The sequence below is a fragment of the Pteronotus mesoamericanus genome, unplaced genomic scaffold, assembly GCF_021234165.1.
Source record: "Pteronotus mesoamericanus isolate MK-2021 breed Mesoamerican mustached bat unplaced genomic scaffold, CSHL_Meso_final scaffold_21, whole genome shotgun sequence".
NCBI lineage: Eukaryota > Metazoa > Chordata > Mammalia > Chiroptera > Mormoopidae > Pteronotus > Pteronotus mesoamericanus.
In genome coordinates, this window is record NW_026555310.1 from 27,710,873 (window position 1) to 27,736,142 (window position 25,270).

Genomic DNA, 25,270 nt, shown 5'->3' on the forward strand with positions numbered 1-25,270 from the left:
TTGGGTTCATGGTGCTGTCCTCTTGAGGATGAAAAAAAAGGGAAATGTGTTTGGTTAAAAACACTCTTGCTCTCACCTTGCTTTAAAACCTGACTCAAGGGTCAAGCCCATTTTAGAATACTGGAAACGACCAATGGGTGTCTTTGAGTAACTAAAATTCATTAAATAAATAAACAAAGAGGTTTGATCTTCCCCTGACCTCTCTATTCTAACCTGGTCTAGAAACAGTGCTGTAAAGGATCATGATTTTGGGCAACACTTAAGCAAAAACTCTAGAAATGTAGGATGGGCATTTGACTAACACCTTTGCATTATGGTCTTCATCTTGGTGTATTCCCCTAGTATATAAATATATTTTTCATCTTATTGTTTTCAGGCTGATGATATCCCTTTTATTACTTACTAATATACATTTCCTGCATCTTCAAACCTAACCATACTTTTACAGACCATTCCTTTCACTGAACTTTAGCCCCAGAAAGCTATTCTCCAGACAGTGCTACTGGCGGCACATCAACAAACTCCTTGTTGCTAATGACCTTTCCTGACAGTCCATTTTTGCTTTTCTCATGTTATATTCTACTTTGCCACTAGGATGCATATGTGTTTTGTTCTCTTGGTCTTTCTTTGGACCCTTAGACTGAATAAATCATATTATTTCCTGTGTGAAAGGGCTTTTGTCTTGTGACAGGTGAAGTTCATGACTGAGTTTTTTGAAGACAAAGACGTGTTTTTGAATGAGTCAACAGCCTCCACCATTCTTTGTTTTGCATCTGTAGCATGATATAATTATGGGATGCCCTTCTCTCCGAAAGACATAATCTTCCCCAGGCATCCAGAGTCCTCTGTTGGAAACCATCCCCTGTCTCTGGAATATCTTTCCTCTTTGACCTTCATCCTCTCACATTCAATATAATTGCTACTAGAAGTCAATTCCTCGTAACACCCACTTTCAGTCCCTGTAACTGAAGCCATCTCACTAATTCATTTCTTCACCTCTGTTGCTACCCTATAGTAGAGCTGTTGGAGGGAATTGTGAAATTAAGCATATGTTAGCTGCAGGGGGTATAGGAGCTGTGAGGTATTGCCATGTGTAGATTTTGTCAATTGCCTAAGGTATAAGAGAGAATAGAGTACAGGGAAGAACAAATTAAGGAAATTGGAGGAAGATCAAAAGGGAAAGAAAGGCCTTGTTTGTTTTCTTTGATATGCACAGGTCACTTTGTCTAGATCAAAGGCTTCTTGGGTGTACAGGGCATGGCAAAAGTGGGTTTACAGTTGTAAGTATGCAAAACATAGTTAATTCTTGTATATTATTTTTTAATTCTTGTATTATTTTCCATACAAAAAAATGAAAACCTGCTTTTAGCACATCCTGTGTATGCCCCATGTTTCTTTCAATAAGTCTGAAAACTCACAAGAAGGAAGAGGCTGCCAGTCAAAGTTGAATGTCCTAGAGAAGTCTTTGCCGGTCACTGTTTGGCTGGTTTTGGCTTAGCCCCTGAATAGTATTGCCAGCCCATGAGCTAAAACAGGTGTCAGAAAGGCAAGTCTTCCCCTTAAAATCATTAGTAGGCATCAAAAAAGAAATATCAGTGTACTCAGTGATCAGGTGGCCTTGGAGCTCTTATGGCATTTTCTCTGGGAAGGTCCTACCATTGAGTCTGGATAGCCTGCTGTGGGCTACATTGCAGCATATTGAGTACCTTATCTGTGGAAGAGGATTTTTATTCAGTGCTTTTTAGAAAGAAAGTGATTTTTAACTTTTGTACAGCATGGAAATATGAACTTAAAAGGAAAAAAAATCCAGTGACAATAACATTACCCGGAAGAGCTACTTGGTTCCTTAACACTGGGGAGTTTCACCTAACTGCCTCTAGAAAATACATTTCCTGTAGCACCGTAGCAGGTTTTGCTCACAGTAAAGGTGACTAAGGATTGTGGACATGAGGATAAAGAGGGTTTCTTTTTCATTACTGAATTCTATGCATAGTTCCCTGAATGAGGAACAGCTTTGGTGTTTGGCAACCTTGATTAATTGGCATCAAAATGCGGAATCGCTAGTTCCCTAAGGAACACACAAGATGAGTGTGCCCCCTGCAAAGAATTTTAAAGAGAATTACATAGTGTTTAAAGCAAGGCTCTGGGAGGTCAGAATGGGGGTCATTTTGAGGAGTCATTTATTCTGGACTAAAATGATGGGGATATGAGCTCATCTTTTGCCTTTCTTGGGAAGTGAACTTTATATTGAAGTAGTTTGATTAAGTGATTCCCCACTGCAAAATACCTTACAGAGGTCACTAATCATAGTAGAAAAAACAAATGTTCCCAAGACTTAGTAGTTTGGAATATTGTGGGAATGAGAGGTCATGTGCTGGCCTGGAGATTCAGCCATCCCCCTTATCTGCAGGGGAGATGTTTCAAGACCCCTCAGTGGATGCCTGAGACCATGGATAGTACTGAACCCTATATATACTATGTTTTTTCCTACGCATACATACATAGCTATGATAAAGTTACATTTATAGATTAGGCACAGTAAGAGGTTAAGAGCAATAGCTAATAATAAAACAGTTGTAACAATATACTGTAATAAAAGTTATGTGAATGGCTTTTGAGGCCATTAAGTAAAATAAGGGTTCCTTGAACATAATAAGCCCTGCGATATCATGACAGTCAACCTGATAGCTGAAGCAGCTACTGTAAGTGACTAATGGGTGGGGAGCAAATATAGCTCGTAGATATGCTGGACAACGGAACAATTCACAACCCCAGGTGGAGCGGGACACAATGGTGTGAAATTTTATCATGACACTGAGAATTGTGTGCAATTTAAAACTTACGAATTTCTTATTTCTAGCAATTTTTATTTAATATTTTGGACTGTGGTTGACCATGGGTAACTGAAACCGCAAAAAGCAAAACTGCAGATAACGGGATAGGGGGTGGGGCTACTGTTCTATGAAAAAACGGAGATCCAGGAATTGGGAGACTTAAATTTAATGTACCAAAGTGTTGGCAGCATCTCCCCAGACCTCAGTGTGTTCAGCTCCAAATATAAAAGGTTATTAAACTGTGATCCAAAAGTTCCTGCAAACTCTAACATTCTCTGATATCCAGATGATACAAAAAAAAAAAAAAAAGGTAATCACAATAACAACAACAGTGGTTAAAACATAAGGTTCATTATATATAGGTGTAGGTAAGTGCAGTTTGAAATCTTTTATGTATGCAGAATCATTTAATCCTCACAACTATCCTATGAGATAGGTACTATTATTATGCACATGTTTTATCATGAAGAAACTAAGGCTAAAAGAGGTTAAATAACTTGTAAGATAACACATCTTCCAAGTAGTGGATCAAGGACTTGAGCAGAGACCATCTGAGCACAGTGGCCTTGCTCTTACGCACCATAATATACTGCCTGTTGTTATCGTCGCTCTGTGTGTGTTTAATACATACTATATTCCTTTCCTCTTTGCTTATTTTATTTTTCCCTTTTATTTTCTTTCTATTCACTTATCGCCAGTGAGGATTTTGAAGCATTGTCCGGACTCTTCATTCATCTGAGTGTAGTATATATCTTAGTGATACATAATGAGAACATGCTTTTAGGCTCGATCTCAGATGGACCTGTAGGAAGGCTCAGAGGAGAGCTGTTACCTGGCTGGGGCCTGCCACATTGACCTCATTTGGTGGAAGAGTACACATGGGTAGATATGGGGATATCACAGCTTGAGTGGCAGAGCCACTCAGAAAGCTTATTGATTTAACATCTTTATGGAGGAATGTTGATGTATTTACTCTACCTTCTTATATTCAAGCAGAGATTATTGAGCAATTCTGTACAGTACTTCTCTGTGTTCTTGCATTTCAGACAAAAGTACTTCATGGCATTCAGTCATGAAACAGAATCCAGGCAATACTCTTAGCAAATTTTCATGGGAGGTGTAGGGTCATGAGAACACTTTTTCCTTGTAGTAGACGATAAACTGACGGATACATCACCATTTGCCCCTCAGATGAAAGCAGTTCAGCCTAGACTGCTAAGGAGCCAAAGCACAATCTCACCACCAGCAGGGGAGAGGAAGTATGTTCAATTTATATGTCAGCCTTCAAGATATTTTAATATCTAATTAATTTAACACTATGAATTTCAAATTAAATAACTAAAGTATGGACTAGCCCAAACATGAACATTTTATGATTTGCAAAGAATTATTTTATACCAAAGTAAATTAATAGTATGAATACCATTTCAGAGAAAAATTTCAATCCACTGGAAGACAAACTATTTTTAACCTGCCTGAAGTAATTATAAATTAATATTGCAATCTGCTCTTTAAGTTAGTTTTTCATGAGGTTCTCTATTAGGACTTGTTTTGAAAAGATAGGGTGAAAGGACTGCATGTGACAGCTGAGGAAAACTGTTATTTCAAATTATTTTGCTCAACAGCATGATTTAATATTTTTATATATGACAGTATATGTCAAAAGAAACCTTCGAAATTTCTACAAATTTCTTTTTCTTAAGAAGAAAACTGTTGTTGGCAAGAATAATTCATGTGCCCTGAAAACACTGCCACATAACTTAAGAACTTGTGGATCAAGGATTTGAACAGAGGTGGTCTGACTGCAGCATCTTGTTCTTAGATTCCATGCTATGCGTGGCTGCTGCTCCTGCTCCCGGTGCTGGTGGTGGTGGTGATGGGGGCGGGGGTGCATGGTACAGACTTCATTCTTTTCATCTGCCAGTAACTTAATTTTTTTCTGTTTCTCCTTTTTTCCTTCCTGCCAGCATTTTGGGGCATTGCCTATGTCTGTCTTCTGAGTGTAGGATGTCTTACTAATGAGATATTTCTTCTGGGTTTGATCCAGAAGAGCCCATTGGTAAGTCCAGAGGAGAACTGTTCCCTGCCACATTGACCACATTACACTGGATTGGTCAATTTGGAGTGCATTTTAATCATTATGAATTTCTAAATTGGGAGAAAATTCAGAAATTTCTATCTAGTCTACCAAACTGTAACATCAAACATCTAATTTTTAAATGTCTTTACCTCTTTTCCCCAGTACTGGTCTCTAATCAGGGAGCTTGTATTTTTTTAGATCTAAATTATAAATGTATATATATTTTATTGTTGTTCAAGTACAGTTGTCTCCATTTTCCCACCACCACTTTCCCCCGCCCCACCCGCCCCCACCTCCCACCCTCAATCCTACCCCTCTTTTGCTTTGTCCATGGGTCCTTTATACATGTTCCTTGACTTGGCCCTTCCCCTTCTTTCTCCTGTTATCTCTCTCCTCTTTAGTTACTGTCAGTTTGTTCTTTATTTCAATGTCTCTGGTTATATTTTGCTTGCTTTTTTTTTTTTTTATTAGTTTCCACTTATAGGTGAGATCATATGATATTTGTCTTTTACCACCTGACTTAATTCACTTAACATAATGCTCTCCTGTTCCATCCATGCTGTCATGAAGGGTAGTAGCTCTTTCTTTCTTTCTGCTGTGTAGTATTCCACTGTGTAAATGTACCATAGTTTTTTTATCCCTTCATTTACTGATGGGCACTTAGGCTGTTTCCAGTACTTGGCTATTGTAAATTGTGCTGCTATGAACATTGGGGTGCATAGGTTCTTTTGAATTGGTGTTTCTGGATTCTTAGGCCCATTTTGATGATGTTAATTCTTCCAATCCATGAATATGGCATATGTAATCTGGAAGCTTTTAAATGATTTAAAGTCCACTATGTCTAATATTGTAGGAAATTGTTTCTACTCTTTCAAGAGAAAACATACACAAAAATAGAAATTTCTAAAAGGAGACCAGAGATATTTTGAAAAATTGGAGGTTTTGCCATTCAGATGATGCAGTCTAATAATGTAGTAGCCATAGTATGAATCAGATGAAATGGAGTAACAGAGAGCAAAGCAGCACCTCTGAACTTGCCTCCTTGGGCAAGTAAGATGGTATTTTATAGATGCGAGCACTGAGGCTTTAAAAGGTAAGTGACACACCAAAGACACAGTTACAGAGTTGTAGATTTTCAGAGCTAGAAAATTATAAACAAGGGTCAAGAACTCAAGTCTCCTGCCTGGAACTGTTTCTTTATTACTTTTCTCTTAATAACTAGAGAATGAAACTCAGAGCTATGAAAAAATTTGCCATTTTTGAGGCACGGTGGTGTGTAGACAGAGTGCTGTGCTGGGGGGTCAGGACACCTGAATCCTGTTTCCAGCAAACCACAAAACCCTTCTGGGCATCCTCTGCTTTATCTGAAAATGAAAGGATTGGATGAGATAAGTGACTTATATATCTTATTACCACATTAACAAAAAAAAATCTAGTGCCTTGTAAAAATATGGATGGCAAAAATATGGTGCCAGGGCTCTTGGTTTGCTGGGAAAATTCTGGCAGAGATCTTTGGGATGCCCCCCACACAGGGCATACTGCTAAATCATTGCTTTAGGTATCAACGTGGTGCAGTGGATGAGCTCTGAGAGTCATGGTCAAAGTCAAAGAGACACAAGGGCTTTTTACCTCAGCTTGATCCTATTAAACCCACTGGAGTATGACTTTGGCCATATAAAACAAATATATTGGCTCTGAGCCCATCAGGGTTCTGAGGCTCTTAACAAGCAGGAGTCAAGCAGGAAATGAGATGGATTTTATTTTATTCAGTCTGTACTAGGGATCTACATAGTCCAGGGCATAAGTGACATGAGATTGCTAAAATGCACCTCTGGGGCTCAGCAAAACTGATTTCAGTTCACTTAGTGATGTAGCAAAAAGAACACTGAACTGGAAATCAGAAGACTTGAACTCCAGCCCTGAATAGGCAGGTCAAGGCTACCTTGGAGAGTTGAGTGGCATCATAGGGCCTCTTTTCTCTTTTCTAAAGTGAGAGTTCTCAGTAGATAGTTTCTAAGTTTTCTTCAGTTCTAGCAATCTGAGATTTTTGTAATATTAGAACTTTATGAGACAGACCACCAGGTTTCTTGTGGGTCAAACTACATCCGAGAGACAAATCAAGCACTATTTTTTATGTACCAAACCCTGATGGGGCTTTTAGGGGATTAGAATGTTATAGGAAGAGCCTCTGAATTTGGCTGCCACTTGAAGGTAGGCTTTCTGATTGCATAGTTGAGGATAACATTTAAAGTAAAACAAATAGCTGCGACGTGTCTTAATCTTATAGTTTAATCCTTTACTGAGGATTTACAGATGGGAACTTTAAGATTTTAATTAATATTCAAAATTGACAAAGTACAGTCAGATCCAAAAGTAGTTGGATAATTTCATGTCTTATGGAAAGTTAAATTGATTAATATCACCACTTGACCTAGTTTATCCTCCATATGTGGAAGGCATTCTCCATTCCTCCATTGTATATCATGGATAATTGAGTTTTGTTAAATAAGATAATCACACTTTTGCTGAGATCCAAAATGAGGCAAGTACTCAAATCATTCTTTTTCTGAATCTTTTTATTGTATAACTATATTATATTTTATATAGTTTTTTTATTCACTCTTTTATGTGATAATCACAATAGCCTTATTTGATAAATTGGAGGTAAAAATGGTGTTTCTGTTTTAAAGAGGAAAAACTGAGGTTCTGACCCCAAGGTCACATCTCTAGAAGTGACGACACTCCTAATTATTTTTTCACACTTTTCATTAACAATGAATGGATGGTTTGTTCTGCTAGTCAAAGGGCATCCTTGCTTGAGGCAGGTGGACATTTGTAAGCTCCTCACTAATAGCTAAATATTAGCATGTCAGAATTACTCAGTAAAAACACAACGTGAATGATTAATCTAAATAGTGCTAAAGGAGATCAACGATTAAAAGATACTTTGAAAAGATTATTTTCTGTATTGTCATAAAATTTTAAAAATATTTTTGGTAAGTATAAAATATGTGAGAAGTGCCTAGTTAAAATAAAATGAACCTGTAGAGCTGGAAGAAGGCGAACATTCCAGAAAGAGAAAAAATTATAAGGAAAATCAGAAGTATCTGGAGCAGAGGTAACCAAAGAAATTTAGCTATAGAGCAATTGCATTTGCCCATTAGTGTGGTTTATTTTTTCAAAGTTTGAATTTATCAACTTGTACACTGAATTCAATGTTGTCCCCTTCAAAGAAATCATTCTGAGAGGCTATATACTTATTCCATTCATGCTGCCTATTCAATTATTTTTGGAACTTTTATAATTATCTTCTGAAATGGAAACTTTCTTTGAAATATTCTTAATGGTATTTTAAATGAAATCAAAATTACTCAGAGCCATGGAGGTAAGTTATATCTCTTCTTCCCTCTTCCCTTCCTCATTCCCTTCTCCCTTCCCCCATTATCCTTCCCTTCCTCCCTCTTTCTTTCCCCATTCTCCTTCCCTCTTTCTTCCTTCTTCCTCCCTCTCCATTCTTGCTTGCTTTCTTCTGAAAAAGAAATGCTACTAAATTTTTTTGTGTGTCTCATAAATCTTCTCTCAAGATTTCTAGAAATGAGCATTCTAAGCAATGCAGTATTGTAATAACAACATATTTTCCAAGTTAATTATGTTGGGTACTCAAAATCTGGTTGGGTTAAAATATTTTGTTTTATGCTTTTGTAATTTTGTTCCTTGAAATGACTGATACAAGGCTTTGGTTGGAGTGTTAAAGTTGTTGAAAACTATAGAAGACGTGGGCTTGGGCAAGCATCACTGAGTGAGAGGTGAAGAGCAGTACAGGATGTGGAGCCGATGCATGCGTTGTGGAGTATTTGGGTTGAATTAGGGATGCTACAGTTTTATCAATTGGAAATGTCCAGAGAGGGCAGCCAAGGGGATCATGGGAGGCAAATTGAAGCCATAGCATATGATAACTACATGAAGGACCTGGAGATATTAAACCAAATGCAGCATATGAGGATCAGGGTGGTATGGTAGAGAGGACACTGGGAATGTGGCTTAAAACATTATTTCTGCTCCCAGTTAGCTGGGGAATATTGGGAAAATAATTTGACCTCTCTGTGCTCCAGTTTCCTTGTCTAGGAATTTGAAAGATACAGCTCAAATTAGCTTAATTAAGGTTTCTTCAAAGATAAAAATTTATTTTATAAGGGATATATGACAAATGCATTTAAATACTTCAAGAGTTCTCATGTGAAAGAAGGATTAGACCAAGACTGTATGATATCCAAAGAGGAGACCAGGATCAAGGGCTTACAGGGCAGCAATAAGATGGCTACCTTGAGGGTAGAGGGTAGAGTGATAAGCTCCCCATTAGCGGGAGTATTCAAGAAGAGCTGAGAGGCCCATTTTTATGACGCTGTAGAGGGGAATTATAACCTGCAAGAAGTGGTAAGCTAGTTGATTATGTAGGTTTCTTTGAATTCTAAGACTCTGGGAATCTCTACTCTTTGAGATCTGCAGGGTTCTTCACGTTTGCATTTGTGAAGCTACACAAGACCAGAGAATGAGAGGCTTAAAAATCCCAGGCAGCCCTAGAAGTGAGAAGTGGCCCATGAGAGTTTGGCTCATGATGCCTAGTCATCCTTATCATTGCCTAAAGGATATACATCCAACCAACCGTGTTGCTTAACCTAAAGTTACCTGAAAGAATGAAAGAAGAGTCTCACAGTTTCATTGAACGAGAAGACTTAAAAGAGGAACTTTTAAGCTGCCTCTTGATGCTTTCTTCTTTTCCCCTTTAATACAGTATTAGGAAATCATTGTTGGTCACATCTCAGCCCTTCAGAACCTGCATGGCAATGACAAGATACCCTTTCTGATTCTTATCAGAGACACATCTCACAGTAGCATCAGACCAGAGGCTCCTGAGTAGCATGTCTTGTGGACACAGAGCTAATCAGTATTGATTCCTTAGGCCATTATGGTAAAGCGACATTAATTACCATCAGCACAGTTGCACTAATTTGGTTGTAATGAGCATGCCTGTGGGAATTCCCAATGAGGGAGATCTTCATTAGATCAGAGCGGCCAACAGGGTAGATGGGGTGAGCAGGAGGTATACGTGTTGTGGAGGAAGACAATTTCATTGGTCTGACTCTAGTTATTTCCAGAGTTTCTGCTAATTTATGAGCTTATACCTAGACCTCTCTGTGAAATGCTTCTCCCTCATTCCCTCTCTCCCCTCAATATTTTCTGTTCACTTTACACAGGACAATAACCATGGTTCCCAGAATGCATCTTGTGGAACCAGATCCCTGACAGCCGGACTCATCTTGCACCTCCTGGAAGTATGGGCTGAGAAGGATCTTAGAAAGAGATTAAAAGCCTGTGCATGTCTCTGGGAGTGGGGAGGGATCCTATGCTCCAATAGGCCACCTTTCTTAGCAGAAAGTTGTTTTGGTACACTCCCACTTTCCTTTCTTGTTTCTATCACCTCTGCCCTTTTATCCAAAAAAAAAAAAAAAAATTGTTAATACAGTGAGTGTTCACTATGCACCAGGCCCCATGGCAAGTGATGTCATTTAAGCCTTATAAATCTAATAAAGTAGGTTTCTTTATGACTCCGTTTTTTGTAGATAGAGAAAAAGTGTAATGGTCAAAAGGCTAAGTAATTTGCTCAGTCGTAACTATAGGTAAACTCATACTTCATGCCCTTATTTTAAATTATTATATTATATTCTCATGTTATTCCTATTATGTGAAAACTTGATGGCTTTACCAAGTAATCAAATGGGAGCCCAAGGAATGCCACATTTCACATGGTATCTGTGTACCTATCTTGGTGTCTATCTCCATCCTCTTTTCTTTCTATCTTCTTAGCTATCTTGTTCTCTACACACCTTCTTCCTATTTTTAACCCTTCTTTTGTTTTGTCTTCACAGGTATCTGATCAATGTCACTTTTGAGGGGAGGAATCTGTCCTTCAGTGAAGATGGCTACCAGATGCACCCGAAACTGGTGATAATCCTTCTGAACAAGGAGAGGAAGTGGGAGAGGGTAGGACATGTCTTTGGCAATTCTTGAGCCCACTGGAGGGGTAGGGGTGTAAAATTTTGCAATATATTAAATGAAAACAATTTCTTGGTTTTGGTCTCTGAGGTAGGGAGCAAGAAACCAATACTTTGAGAACACAGGAGAAACCATTTCTCAAATTCGTATCTTTATTTTCTTGCTACATTGGTTAATCAAGAGATTATTTCTTTATATATTGCCATTTTTATTGGTTATGGTGTTGTCTGAATCTTAACTTTATTTTAATGGAAGATTACACATGTATAACATAACACAATTTGGAGAATAAACTGTATCAGTGGTACAATTTAGAAGATATGTCCTAGATGGTACACTGGGGAGGCCTAATTTATGAGCAGGCAGGTATGGATTTACTGTGATTAAATGACAGGTTCTTCTTGTCATGCCAGGTTCTTCTTAGGATCTCTCCCACTGCCAGCTGATCACAGTGTCTGAAATGCTACCATTAGGAATTAATTTCTGTAGGCACCAGACTGCCTAGGTTTAATTCCCAGTTCCCCTACTCACTAACTGGTCTACTTAGGACATTGTACAGATCTCTTAACTACTTGTGCCTCCAATTCTTCATCTGTAAAATGGGAATAATAATAGCACCAATATCACAGGGTTGTTACGAAGATTCAATATATTATTACACGTAAAAGACTTAAAAAGGTGCCTGGCACATAGTAAACACTCCATAGGTATTATCTGTTATTATTATCCCTGATTCCTAGGGATAATGATTAAATATGAATGTTCCTGAGAATAATGTCATCGCTCATATTTCTCAGTGTGTTCTGGAGGGCAGTGGTCCCTTAAATTGCTTTGCTGAAAAATGGTTCTGCAGATAAATAAGGTTGAGAGGTGCTACCTACACTTTCTCATTCTGAGAGATTCTCAGAACATATTAGCATTTGAAAGTTCAGAGGTATCTTACAGCAAAGAAACATTTAATCTTATTCAATTTGGCAATTCCTAAAATTATTTTAGCATAACACCTCTTTGTTCCTGAAATTCATAGTCTGTGAAACATGTTGGGAAACATTGATTTAAGGAAATTTCTACAGACACCATAGGCCAATTGGCTGAGAACAGGCTTTCAGAAGTCAGCGTGACTCTGACTAGGATGGAAACCAAACTATACGTTTCTAGAGAGAGGAGCCAGAAAAAGAGACCAGAGATAAACTTGAAAATCACAGTATTGCCACAGAGAACCCTGGGCAGGTAGTATGTGACTGCTCACCTGTGGAATTAGGCCTATGTGGCTCCAGTAGTGGAACCTAAGACCTTGTTCTTCAAATTGAAAGGCCTCTATATATCATGCTGTTCCTCACTTCAGGACACAGTACAAGGCTTGCATTATGCCTGGTGTTCTTGATTAAAGTTGTCCCCCTTCCTCTGAGTTATCATTTGTTCAGAAATGATTGTTCACTTGGCTCCTGCTCTACATCCCAATCAAGCTGCTCTTCACTGCTGCTGCAAAGACAAAATAATTTAAGACATTTGCTGGGACCCTCATGTAAAACAGGCACTTCTGTATATCTCCAGAAGAGAAGTTATTAATAACTGAGGCCTCATGCATGGATCAGAAGACGTCCAGCTGGTGTAGCTTTTGTGCGGTAGACTCGTGATTACTGTCTCAGGGTTGGGGCATCTCAAACTGTCCTTTCTTAAAGAGACACCACATACTCTCAGGCTGACTTCTCTTCCTTAGGCTGGAATCTGAGGCCTGGTCCCCATTCCTTTCCAAAACTGGATCCTCCTCCCTAGAATTTGGATCCCCTCTTTCCTTATCAATTCTACCTTTATTCTAGCTCTTGAATTTATTCCTTACTTTTTATATGACCAAAGAACAATATGGTGTGCCTCCCTGTCCTTGATGCCTGTCTTTGTCCATTCAGATTAGTCTTAAACATGGCTATAGAACAGGCTTCCTAAGGCACAATTCTGATTTTGTTCTTTTTCTGCCCCAAACCCACTCAAAGCTTCTATGGTTTACAGATTGGGTCCAAAGTTTATCTATCCTTGCATTCAAGGCTCTGATATACTTTCTAGCTCCTGTCTTTCTCTTCTCTTAACTTCCTGTGTCACCGTAAAGCTATACTGGATTCCTCTCTGTTCTGAGAGCGTGCCCCTGTATGTACAGCATGTCATGAGGTTTCTTTTTTCCTGGGATGAATTGTACAATTATACAAATCACAACCCTCCTTTGAAACCCAATTAAATGGTTGCTGTCTCCTTTCCTGATCTTTGACTGAGATTTAATCTCTCACTGCCTTGTCTCCTGTAGCTATTGTCCCCAGCTCTGTTGTGGCACTAATCACATCTGCCTGTGTTAGAACTGTGTGTATGCATGCTTCCAGAGGACAGAGGATGTGTCATTTATTGTTGTATCCTCACAGCGACCTGGAAGAGTGTATTATATAGAGCAGTTCAATAAATATGTGGCAAATGAATGGGAACCATTACATAATAGAAGAGTCTAAAATCCATCATTAAGAATCCAAGTTTATGCTATTCTCCTCCTTGATACAGTAGCTGTTCTTTTTTTTTTTCTTTCTTTCTTTTTTTTTTTTTTTTTTGGTAGGGGGTAAATAAGATCTTTATGTAGGTTGAATTTTCTAATATGCTAAGAGAACTTATTATTTAAAGAAATTATATGGTTAATCTTTTTGTAAAGCATTTTGGGAGGGGTTGAAATCACAGAATAGAGCATATTCGTATTCACTTGGTTAAGTCAGGGAGCACTGCTGAAAAGCAATCTTTAGTGCTCACTGGATTCAAAGAGCCGCACAGCTCCCAAACTTGTTAGGGCTCCCTCGTGGCTAACAATGGGTGGCAGGAGCCAGGCACAGCTCCAGGGCATGTCTGAGATGTGGTGAAATTGCACTGTGGGGAGTTACGCCTTTTCTTCCACGGCTGCCCTGGCTCCCAGCGCCCATCTGCAGTCTCAGGACTCCCAAATACCACGCCAGAAGGTACCCCCTTGCCCAGGGAAGATTTAGTGCCCGTGGACTCCAGAGAGGCAGGTACCAGGGCAGGAATGTACAGCGAGGAAACGGACACGGGGAAGATGACTTGGGGTGGTGAACACACGATCCAGTGCACAGATGATGTGTTCTGGAGTTGGGTGCCTGAAACCTGTATAATTTTGTTAACCAGTGTTACCCCAGTAAATTCAGTGAAAAGGAAAAAAAAAGAAAATAAGCAGAAGATAACCTAGATTTGTAGAAGAAACATGGGCTAGGAAACTGGACTCTCAGTCATGCTTCTAACTAGCTGTGTGACCTGTCCTTTTCCGTTTTCTAGATCTTTCTTGTGTCTAAAATCATGGCATGAGAATAAGACCATTTATATGGCGCTTTCTAGCTCTAACTTCTGGGATTACAAATTCACATTGTAAATAAATAGGTGACTAGAATGAAAATCGGATGAGAGCTATTGTTTTTAAGAACAATAGTTCCTAAGGTATATTTGTCATTCTTGCCATTTAGATAAATACTATCTCCTCAGAAGGTCCCCTGTTGACCCAAGATAAAGTAGCCACCCAGTCACTCTATCACAACAGTCTATTTTAATTTTCTTCAACATACTTATTATCTGATGTTTTGCTTATTTGCCTGCTTGTTTGTTTATTGCTTGTCTCTCCATACCAGGGTGAACACTCCATGGGAACAAGGACCTTGTTCTTGCTTCCTATAACATTTACACTTAAGAAGAATATATATTCAAAAGATAATTGTTCAATAAATGAAGAATCCCTTGCTTAGGAGATTGAGAATATTGACCAGCCACTTCATTTCTGCCTGAAAGCCTCCCATTCAGCCAGCATGGTTTACTGAAGGGAGCATGAGAGCAGGTGCGATTCCCACCTTTGGGGAGAGCCCCCCGAGCGCCAGCACAGGACTCGCAGGCAGCCCTCGGGGAGGCCCGGTTTCCAGGGGAGGGACGCCGAAACAGCGTCCTCGAGCAGGTCGAGGGAGGGTCATTCAGGTGCTGGTGTGAACCATGTGATGGGGTTTGACAGCCTTCCTGCAGGATTTTCAAAAGCAGCCTCAAAGCTACAAATGTGGATGCTTTCAAAAGACTTGAAGTCCAGGCAACATAGTCTAGGGGACTGAGCATGGCTTTGGAAATCAGAAAGAGCCGCGTTCATGTTGCCATTTGTCAGCTGTGCAAACCCAATGACTGAAATCACCTGAGTCTATTTCCATTTTGTAAAATAGGGCTTGACATACGGCTGTTATAAAGATTAAAGGAGATTTTTATATTAAAACAACAGTTAATAGTGACTGAAATACAGCCAATATCCAGCAGATATTAATTGGTAGTTCCCACCCTCCTTGTGTAATTTTTTAAGGTAATATTTGCACATGATATAAAGTCAAATGGTATTAAAAAAAGTAAAATCGTAAAAAGAATGTCTTCTTATAATTTGTGCTCCTTTATTCCTCCAGGTCCCTCTGCAGAGCAATGATTATTTCCAATGTCTTATGTACTTGCTCTGAAAATACTCCAAGCATATACAAATTTTATATATACTGTTATCTCCCTTTCTTAAAACAAGTAGAACCTGTTCTTGTGAACCTTTAATGGGATACTATATTAGTAGCCACTAAAGAGGCATGGGGGTGGGGCTAGAATAGCAAAGGGATCTCTAGATCAGAATTATATTCACAGAAAGCCAAACATGTATGTGTGTGTGTGTGTCCATGTTTCCTTTTTAAATGTTCTTCTCTATATTCCTACATCTCTAGAGAATTTAAAAAGGAAACATGAACACACACACATACACACAGATGCAGACATAGGGTAGTGAGTTGAAATGGCAAAAAACATAATTGGGTTCAGAGTAGGCTTATTTTTTAAGTGGGGGAGAGCTGCATAAACTTGCATTAAAAATAGTCTGGCACAGAGAAGCAGTTCCAACAAGCATTCAGGCTTCTGTCTGTATCAGAGCCTCTCATGATTTGCTTCATTGCTACTGCTCTCTGTTTCCATTTAATCGTTCCTAAAATGGGGATAATAAAAATGAAATGCAATGGGGGTGTGTTCTGAGTAATGACTTCAAGAAATGATGATGGTGCATTTTCAGGCTATAAGATGTAAACAGGCCTTAAAGGGACTGTCTGGGCAAAAATTACAGAAAGATATGTATGGTTTGCATCTCTGCTTGTCTTTTCCCCAAAGAAGCAAGATATGTATTTTATAACACCACTCCGTCTTCCCTGCCTCCCCTACCAGAAGATGGCCTTCCTGTGTAGATTATGTTTGGGTCATTCTTTGGGCTCCCTAAGCCCCAGTTACCATTTTAGGCCAGCAATATCCAGGAGACTGCATTAACTCCAGGTGTGGATACTCTGTGGTACTAGCACCTAAGGACTAGAATGATCCATTTGGTGATACACAGCAGAAGTCAATCACTGCTATGACCTCTTCCACTTGAAAGCTGTTGACTGACAAAATAAAACAGCCTCTCTCTCTGCTCACTTGCATGCACTCAAACACACTCGCATGCAAGAACACACACAAACTGACTATTTATGAACACAAGAACCACATCTGTTTGGTTTTCCACTATGTATCTGGGCCCAGGACAGTGTAAGACTGTAAAGTAGGCCAGTACATATTTGGTGATGGCCCAAACGCACCTGTACAAACCCTGTTCCACTTCCTGGCCTCAGAGGAGAGGCTGGGGAGTATCCCTGCTCTCTCTAGTCTCTGCAGAGGGAGTCTGAGGAGGTGAAACAAAAGCTCCTTATGTCAGGAGTGTTTGTTGTGGATCTTCTGATACCACCACTGGACAACATGCTATTTTTGCTAACTTAGAACTGAGTGTTAATAGGCATCATTGGATTAAGGTATTAGAAAACAGGATCTATGGAGAAAAGCTGTGGAAATTGGAGTCATTAAGGGGAAGAAGAAAAGACAATGAAGTGATGACTGACTCTTTAAATATATGAACAGTTATTGTTCCAAATATGGAGACCAACTATTCACTTCCTCCTCTGAGTTAGAACCAGACTAAGTGAGCTTAAGATCAAGCCAAGAGGATTAATATTAGCTATAGGGAGAATTTCATAATAGAAGTATTGAATATCAGAACCATTAACAAAATGAAGAGATGACATTAGAAATCCTAAAAATTGGATATGTTCTCATTGCTCTGTAATGTACAGTCCTGATCAAAAACCAGTGTATGAACTATACACAGCATGGAGAGTTTTCCTTCCTCCCTTCCCTTCCCTTTCCTCCCACACGTAATCACTGAGCACCTACCACGAGCCAAGCATTGCCGCCACCAGATTAATAACTGTAGTTTTTCTAGTGTCTGGGGGCAGGGGGTAGGAGTATATTGCAAGGAGAAAAGTGCTTATTGTGACACTTAAAATTTCTATAACCCAAGTTGCTTTTTAAATTTTATTATTGGATATGGAATAATAATTGGTTGGGTCTTTCATATTGCTTAATCTTTATTAACTGCTAATAAATATTTTCTTTATGACAATGACTTACAGACATGGATACTGGATTACAGACTTTTGGCTATCTCTCCGAGCTGTGGTTATGACAGACTCTCACATCCAAGTGTCCCATTCTTCTTGCTCCCTGAGCTCTAAGATCCAAGCCTACCCTTTTTGCCTATACTGTTTTGGGGGTTCCATAAAGAGACCATTGGGGGCCACCTCCTTAACCCACCAGCTCTCAACACTACTGTTAGACTTAACCTACAAAGTGCAACTTCTACCCCCATGTACATTTGTAAAATAATTCGAAGAGAAGAGCAGGATGTCATGAGGGAATAGACTTCAGAAATGTCATTTCAGAAAGGCTGGTTGTCTTCTATGCTTGTCATCAGCCACTGAATGACAGGATAAAACAACAAGATAATATTGGTTGACTTTAATTTTGAAGCCTGCAAATGCTGATGCGGAAGAAAAACAGAATTGAACCCAGACACTACGTGCTGGCTTAATGAAATACGGTAAAGAGGAAAGTGTCTCTGGAGCCAAAATATGGCTTTCATACATCTTGTTTAAATTTTATTGATATTTTTATTTCATGACAGTTTTCGATGGTTGGCTCCTGAGTCCCCTTTCTAATTCCTACATTATAATATGTTTTCAGTAGTGCTATCAAAATAAATAAGAGTGTAGAGGTTAGAAGACTCTTGGGTTAATATACAGGTTAAAACACATGTATTATTTTCATATTATTATATAAAGGTAATTGATGCTTATTAAATATCTTATGAGGGATAAAATAAAATTTACCTATATACACACCTACAAAGAATTAGCACTTACATTTATTCTATTTCTTACTGGTGCTTTTTTTTTCCTGTGCATGTTATGGTGCAGCAGAACTGGGAACATAATGCAGGGTGGGGCAAAAGTATGTTTACAGTTGTGAGTTCGCAAAACACAGGGCTTATTCTAGTACTACTAATTAATTATTTTACATATGAAAAACTGTATATCTATTTTGCCCCACCATGTATGTGCAGTTTGCAATATGCTTTTTTCTCTTACTGTGATATTGTAGACATTTTCCTATTTAATTAACATTATCCAAAAGCATGAAATTTAATGAATGCCTAATAGTCCATTATTAGGATATATCATGCTTCTTTAAACTGATTCCTCATAATTAGACATCCACATATGTGTTAAGTGAAGACACTGGTTCTCACATGAAAATAATTTCCGAGTTTTTGATAGTCCAACTTTGATGCCATAAGACTGCTTTTCAAGGCAACAAGGTTTGGCCATTTTTTTGGTCACCTAATATCACTAAACATTAAAAATGACAGCCCTTAATTTGAGAATTTCTTGGATTATATTAATTCACTAACAACCAGTAGAGACATACACAGTTGGGGAAAAGGCGCTCCTTTGTGATTCCTGGTCTTTACGGAGTCACAGAGGGTTTTCTCTTTTTGATCTTATGATTGAATGTGCTGTCCTCTAACTTTGCCGATAATGGTATTTTTTTTTTCCTTACGTAATTACATCAGACAGAGAATGGGATTGGCTATGTGTTCTGCATCTGCAATTCTTATACTGGGATGCTTTTCTTGAGGGTTGGAAGCTTGTAAAATTTAGGCCCATGTTCCCAAGAAAACAGCTGGGGTTGTGCTTGGTATGAGATTCATTCTAGTGCTATTTCAATTCTTTCTGCCACAAGTGACCCAAGAAGAAGCAGGAGTTCTCTCTTCTTTTACCAGTGGGAACAGCACCTGGCTAACTCACATTCCCACAGGCTGATGTGCCTCAAGACTGACTAGGACATTATAGAAGGGTACTTTTGTGTCATACCTTTATGTATTCCCCATCAAACAAGCTACTTTGTGCATATATTAATAGCATACTGACTTTTCTGAGATCTGAAGTTCTACATTAAAGTATAATATCTGAATGTCCTTCATATACAAGCAAGCCTCTATTGACTTAGCACCATCAGATTTTGTTGGTGTGAGTTTTTCCTACAGTATTGATGGATTTGTACTAGCCCACACACAATCTCTCTCCATAATCCCTATTTGAGAGCTGGCCAGGAATGGGTAAAAGTAATTCATGTACACAGGGAGAGAGACTCTAATCTTGGCATGTTAACTCTGCTAATAAGCCTGCAGTACAAAGATTTGAAAGGAAGTACTGACTGCTTAAGAAAATAAATTGTCTTAAAGAATTAAAGTTATTAATAAAAAACATGGATACAAATCTCTCACAATCACTGTGGAGCTCAGATTAATTTGGGTTATTTTATTATTGATATTTTCTCTATTAGAATTAGTCCTGTTCATAATTTGGTGAATATATATATATATATATTCACACACATACACACCACAACATGCGGGGAGAGAATCTTGAGATGGCTTGGAAGCCATCTGCTCACCTTGCTCATGTGATCCAGGATCCAAGTATTTGCTGCCCATGAAGATGTCCCACTGCTAGTTCTACAGGTAGTTCAGGCCATAGCTGTCAGCTACATGTTCTGAAGGTTTAAACTTAAAGTGACTCTGTGCGGGGGGAATGGGGAGAGGGGAAGTGTGATCCTGGGGAGGCAAATAAAGAGGAGACGGGCATGTGTGAAATGCAGTGGTCGGGGAGAGTGACAGACCTCAAAGGGGAGGGAAACCATTCCTCACTGCCACGCCTCCCAGGTGCTCAGCGTTCCCTCCAAACTCCTCCAGAGGTCCTTTCACATTCTTCTACTTGAAGGGTTTGGTGTATGGTACCTTCTAAGATCATCATCTTTGGCTATTCTGTAATAATACGTGCCATTTGTCTCCATTCACCCCATAGGGGAGGGAGCTTTCTGGCAAAGGAACAGAATACCAACTCTCAGGTAGAATTTCTGGTGGACATTTAAGCCACCTCCACATTCTCTTCATAGAATAGGGGGACAAATTCTATTTTCCCAGTAGGACCTGGGAAATGTACAATTTCTAGAACGGTATATCTTGGGATTAAGGGATTTTAGGAAGATTTGGCCATTAGCGTAGCTGACATTTATATAACACCTTATTAGCAATATGGCTTATGAAGAACTTTGGCATATATGATCTTGTTTCTATCATTAGGCAATATTTGTACAAAAAGTAAACTGAGGATCAGAGAGGTCCCATTTTTTGCTGAAATTAACTCAGTTAAGGAGTGGCTGAGCTGAGTACCATCATTTATGTCTAGTTCCATTTAAGTCCAGTATACTTTGTGCCTTAACACACAGAGTATGAGAGCATGCCTAGACTACTAGACTCCAAGTACAGCAATATCAGTGGGAATAAGTTTGTAGATTAGACAACATCACACCGTGAAGACAAGTGGGTTCTATCACTTAATAACTCTTAAACACTACATTAAGAAATGGGCCCTGGCTGGTGTGGCTCAGTGGATTGAGTGCCTGACTGCGAACCAAAGGGTCACTGGTTCGATTTCCAGTCCCTAGGGAGGCCAGGTCCCTAGTAGAGGGAACACAAGAGGCAACATATTGAGAGAACACATTGATGTTTCTATCCCTCTCTTTTTTTCCATCCCTCCCCCTCTCTCTAAAAATAAATACATAAAATCTAAAAGAAGGAAAGAAGGAAGGAAGGAAGGAAGGAAGGAAGGAAGGAAGGAAGGAAGGAAGGAAGGAAGGAAGGAAGGAAGAGTGGAAGAAAGAGAGGAAGGAAAGGAAAGAAAGAAAATGATCCACATAGAGCAAGGGGAGTAGTTCACCCATACCATTACTGGTTGTTTCAGTGTACCATTTTCCTGAGATTAACAAAAAGGAAAAATGAAAGAGGGAGGAAAGGAGGGAGAGAGACAAGAAAGATAGACAACCAAAAAGTTTTTCTGCATCTCTACATTCCTATACTTTCTCATTATCTTGTATTAAACATACATATACACACACATGCACACACACTCTCTCTTTTCAGTTGATAACACCTTTCTTTCAATAACAAAGGCCATAACTACCTACAGAAACAGCTGTCTAGGTCCTGAGTTCATAATGGGGATTCTCCAGGAAAGAGTTATCTTCTGCCTTACAACTCTTCTAAAATATAGCCACCAGAGTGGTGTTCTGTGGCCACGCAGCCACATTGATCAAGACAACTGCTGGAGGTGCAGGGAAATGTGGGAACACCAGGGGGAATTTAAAAAACTGACCTATAAAATAGTTCTTAAATCTTTGTAGGAGAGTGATGTGAAATTTTAACTTTGTTTTCAATAAAACCAAGTATTAAGTGAACTCAACTAGAGAGGAGTTTTGGAAATCTCATAAAACTAGATAAGGTTTCATTTTATTTATTTATTTATATATAGTTATATACATATATATATACATATATATATGATAGAAAGGAAGAGCAAGTAAAACTCAGCAAATAAGAACGTTGATCTTCTGTGATTCTCATCGCCACATCCATGTTTCCCCAAGTGTAATTGTGGGTTTCACTGTGGTACATGAGTTAATTTAAGAAGGATGAGTATTTCTTATTTAAATAACCATCTATTTATTTTTATAGCTATCCTCTGTCTTTGGCTAGTGACACATCTCACATTTACAGTAATGATATGAATTTTTTAATACATTTTAAAATGAAGATTTTTTTCATATATTAAGTTAAAAATAGTGTAGGTGATACAGAGATGTGGAAAAAATTGTTACAGTGGTGCTGGAATGAGTGACATTTAGGAAATGCTTCTTCCACATGGCAAAGTGTGCTTCCAATCCTGGCTCTCAAGCCACGGCATTCAAACCTACCCCTGCCTCTTTTTTCCCCTTCGTCTCTCTGCATTTAGCCTAACACCTTGGCGTAATTGCAACTAACACTTCTCTAATACCTATTGTACTTTTGTGCCTACATGCCATGGCTTATGCTCTTCCTTTAACCTTGGATTGTTGAACTTGTTCATTGAGGCATACATAGTTTAAAAGCCAAGAGGCTTCATATCTTACCTCTGCATAGCACAGTGATTTATCTGGAGAAGTGTAAATAGATGTTGCTCTTCCTTTCATTCCACATTTATAAATGAGTGTCCTCATTTATAAAATAGGAAGAATAATAGTGCATACTTTAAACTGTTGCTATAAGTATCAAATAAATTTTAATTCATGTAAAATTCTGTCCCTGGCTAGTGTGGCTCAGTGCATTGAGCGCCGGACTGCAAAGCAAACAGTCGCTGATTCGATTCCCAGTCTGGGCACATGCCTGGGTTGCGGGCCGGGTCTCCAGTGGAGGGCGCACAAGAGGCAACCAGACACTGATGCTTCTCTTCCTCTCTTTCTCCCTCCCTTCCCTTCTCTCTAAAAAAAACCAAAACAAAAACAAAAAACAAAACTCGTAGCAAAACATTTAGCATGTAGCAGGTATTATGCAGGTGTTCAGTTAGCTCACTTGAACCAATGATAATGCAATTGAAATTGTGTTCAGAAATAAGAAAGTGGAGGAAAATGACCACACAACAGAGAAAGCTTGGATTTTGGCCTCTGTTACTAAGTGGAAGAAGCTGGGAGACAGCAAATAGAATTCTAGATGTGCTTGGTAATAAATTGTCAATGAGCAAGGTTTCTTCCTTTATTTTTAAACAACTTTTTGCACAGGGATTTAAAAAAAATTAAGTCTTACAATAAGAAAATAGCAGCAAAGTCTACAATAGCACAGCAGTCTGTGCTTGGGCTCATTCCCCCAGAAATCAGGGAATTAAAAACCTCAGCTTCGATTTAGCAAGTTGTGGGTTCTCAATAACAATTAAATAACAACCAGACACACATTAAGCAATAATGACAATTTATGAAACCTTGTAATGTGTTCTTGTGCCATTTGATCTCCTTGGGTTTGTTTCGTTGTAATAAACCACAACTTTGTGGTTGAAAATAAAGAACTGCCAATCTCCCCTTTATGGCTTCCTTGTTGTGTGGTGGGTAGATTGGCCCACAACCATTAAAGGAATTCCTCCCATAAGGGAAAGTGGTTTATGTCAAAAAATGTCACAGTCAGGGTTGACTGGTGAGATGGGGCGTGAACGATACTAACAAATGACACCGGAGTAGTGTTTTACAGTTTTCACCAGTGATTCTCCAAGTGTGATCCCTGGATGCAGAGCATCAGCATCACCTGGGAGTTTATAGGAAAAGTCAGTTCTCCGGTCCGACCCCAGAATCTCTAGGGTGGGGGGTCAGCAATCTGAGTTTTGACCTGTAAAACGCAGGGATAGTTTATCACAGTCATTTCCTTTCCATGAGGAGAAGTATCTGTTTAATGAATATTTAAGACTGCCACTCTGTCATTGTTCTCTGTCCTCATTTTATTTTCCGGCCATTAACTTCGAAATAAAACTGAATATTTATCCCTTCATAAAGTAGAGGACAGAGCCAGATGCCCAGCAAGAAAGAGTTAAAGCCTGTCCCACTCGCTGTAATACATGGGGAATTACCTGTGGTCTTTGGCAACTGCTTTTGAAACTCCTTGATACCAGGCTGACTGGGTTTGTTCATTCGACAAATACCTCCTGAGCCCCTGCTCAGTGCTAGACACTGTTCGGGGTGTTGGAGAAACAGTGCTGAGTAAGACCAACAAGTCTCCTGCCCTCAAGGACTTTAGGCCGTGGTGAGAAGAGTTAGACAACAAACACATCAACATATAAATAACTATGACCTCTTCAGGTGGCCCTGCACTTCTGTGGAGAGGGGATGGGTTATGGTGCTCTCAGCCAGGGATGCCTGGCCCCACAGAGGCTTTTGGAAATGGTTCTATTACTTTAAATAAGTTGCCTGTTAAATTTTTGAGGAGTTTGTCTAAGGCTGCTGTTAGAATTTTAAGTGGTAACATTTATAGTAAAAAAATTTCATATTTTTCCTGTAGGTCATCTGCTTAAACTGTATATCGATACTGTGTAGTTTCTATAAACTTTATACAGAGATCACCGACCCACTTCTGAGCCACAGGAGAAATGTGTATATTTTATCTTCCCTTTTCCCCATTTCTACTAGGTTTTAGAACATAAGAATGCAGAATTTTTCTAATTTGACACATCAGGCTATTAACATTCCAATATTTATATTTAATTTCCCCCCCAAAATCAAGAAGCATTAACTTTCATTATTTTATAAGAACTGCATTTTGTAAGTTACTTACCCTAACCTGCTGTTTTAAAAGAACATGCCATTCTTTTGTAACAATTATGGCAATTATTTCATTTCCTCAATTGCCCCCACTCTCCCCTGTAGTCACAGTGTGAGGGCCTGGTCAAGGCGTTTAGGAAAGGTCATAAACTGGCAGTCCAACTGCTTTGGGATCACAGGCATGTTCTGTGTGGCCTGAGAGAGAGAGAGATTGAAGATTCAGTTCTTTTTTAGCACTGAAAACTTGAGCGATTGCCTTAGAACTGAACGCCTCTGGGTTTCCTGAAAATCAGGGGCGCGTCGACAACACTGGGCTTCCACCGCGCTGGGGCTGCGGTGGGGAGCATCACCTTCTTTGGGTGGAGTACATGCTCCCCAGGTCAGCACAGCCCCCCAGTGTCCCATCCCATCTATCAATTATCTACCTGGTTCCTACAGACATTGGAGTTTGCAACTCCAAGAATAATGATGGATTCAGAAAGATTCAGCCCCTGCTTAAAATCTAAAATGTATACTTTGGAAATGAGTACATTCAGGTGTAGGGAGTTGGGTATTTATGGAGCAGACACAGCCTTTGGATTGCTTGCTGCAATTCACCTTGAAGCCTCTAGGAGACAGCTGGGAATTCTGTGCTGTTTTAATCCATCAGGACTCAGGGAAATCAGCTCTATATTAT

At 39.2% G+C, this 25,270-nt stretch overlaps 1 protein-coding gene across 1 annotated transcript in view; it reads left to right on the plus strand.

The window, feature by feature from the left end:
• GRIN2B (glutamate ionotropic receptor NMDA type subunit 2B) overlaps nucleotides 1-25,270 on the plus strand; it is a 275,921-nt gene that overhangs the window by 161,400 nt on the left and 89,251 nt on the right. The window contains exon 3 of the mRNA XM_054591405.1: nucleotides 10,842-10,956. Coding sequence (XP_054447380.1) covers nucleotides 10,842-10,956 — 115 coding nt within the window. The remainder of the gene's footprint in view (nucleotides 1-10,841; nucleotides 10,957-25,270) is intronic.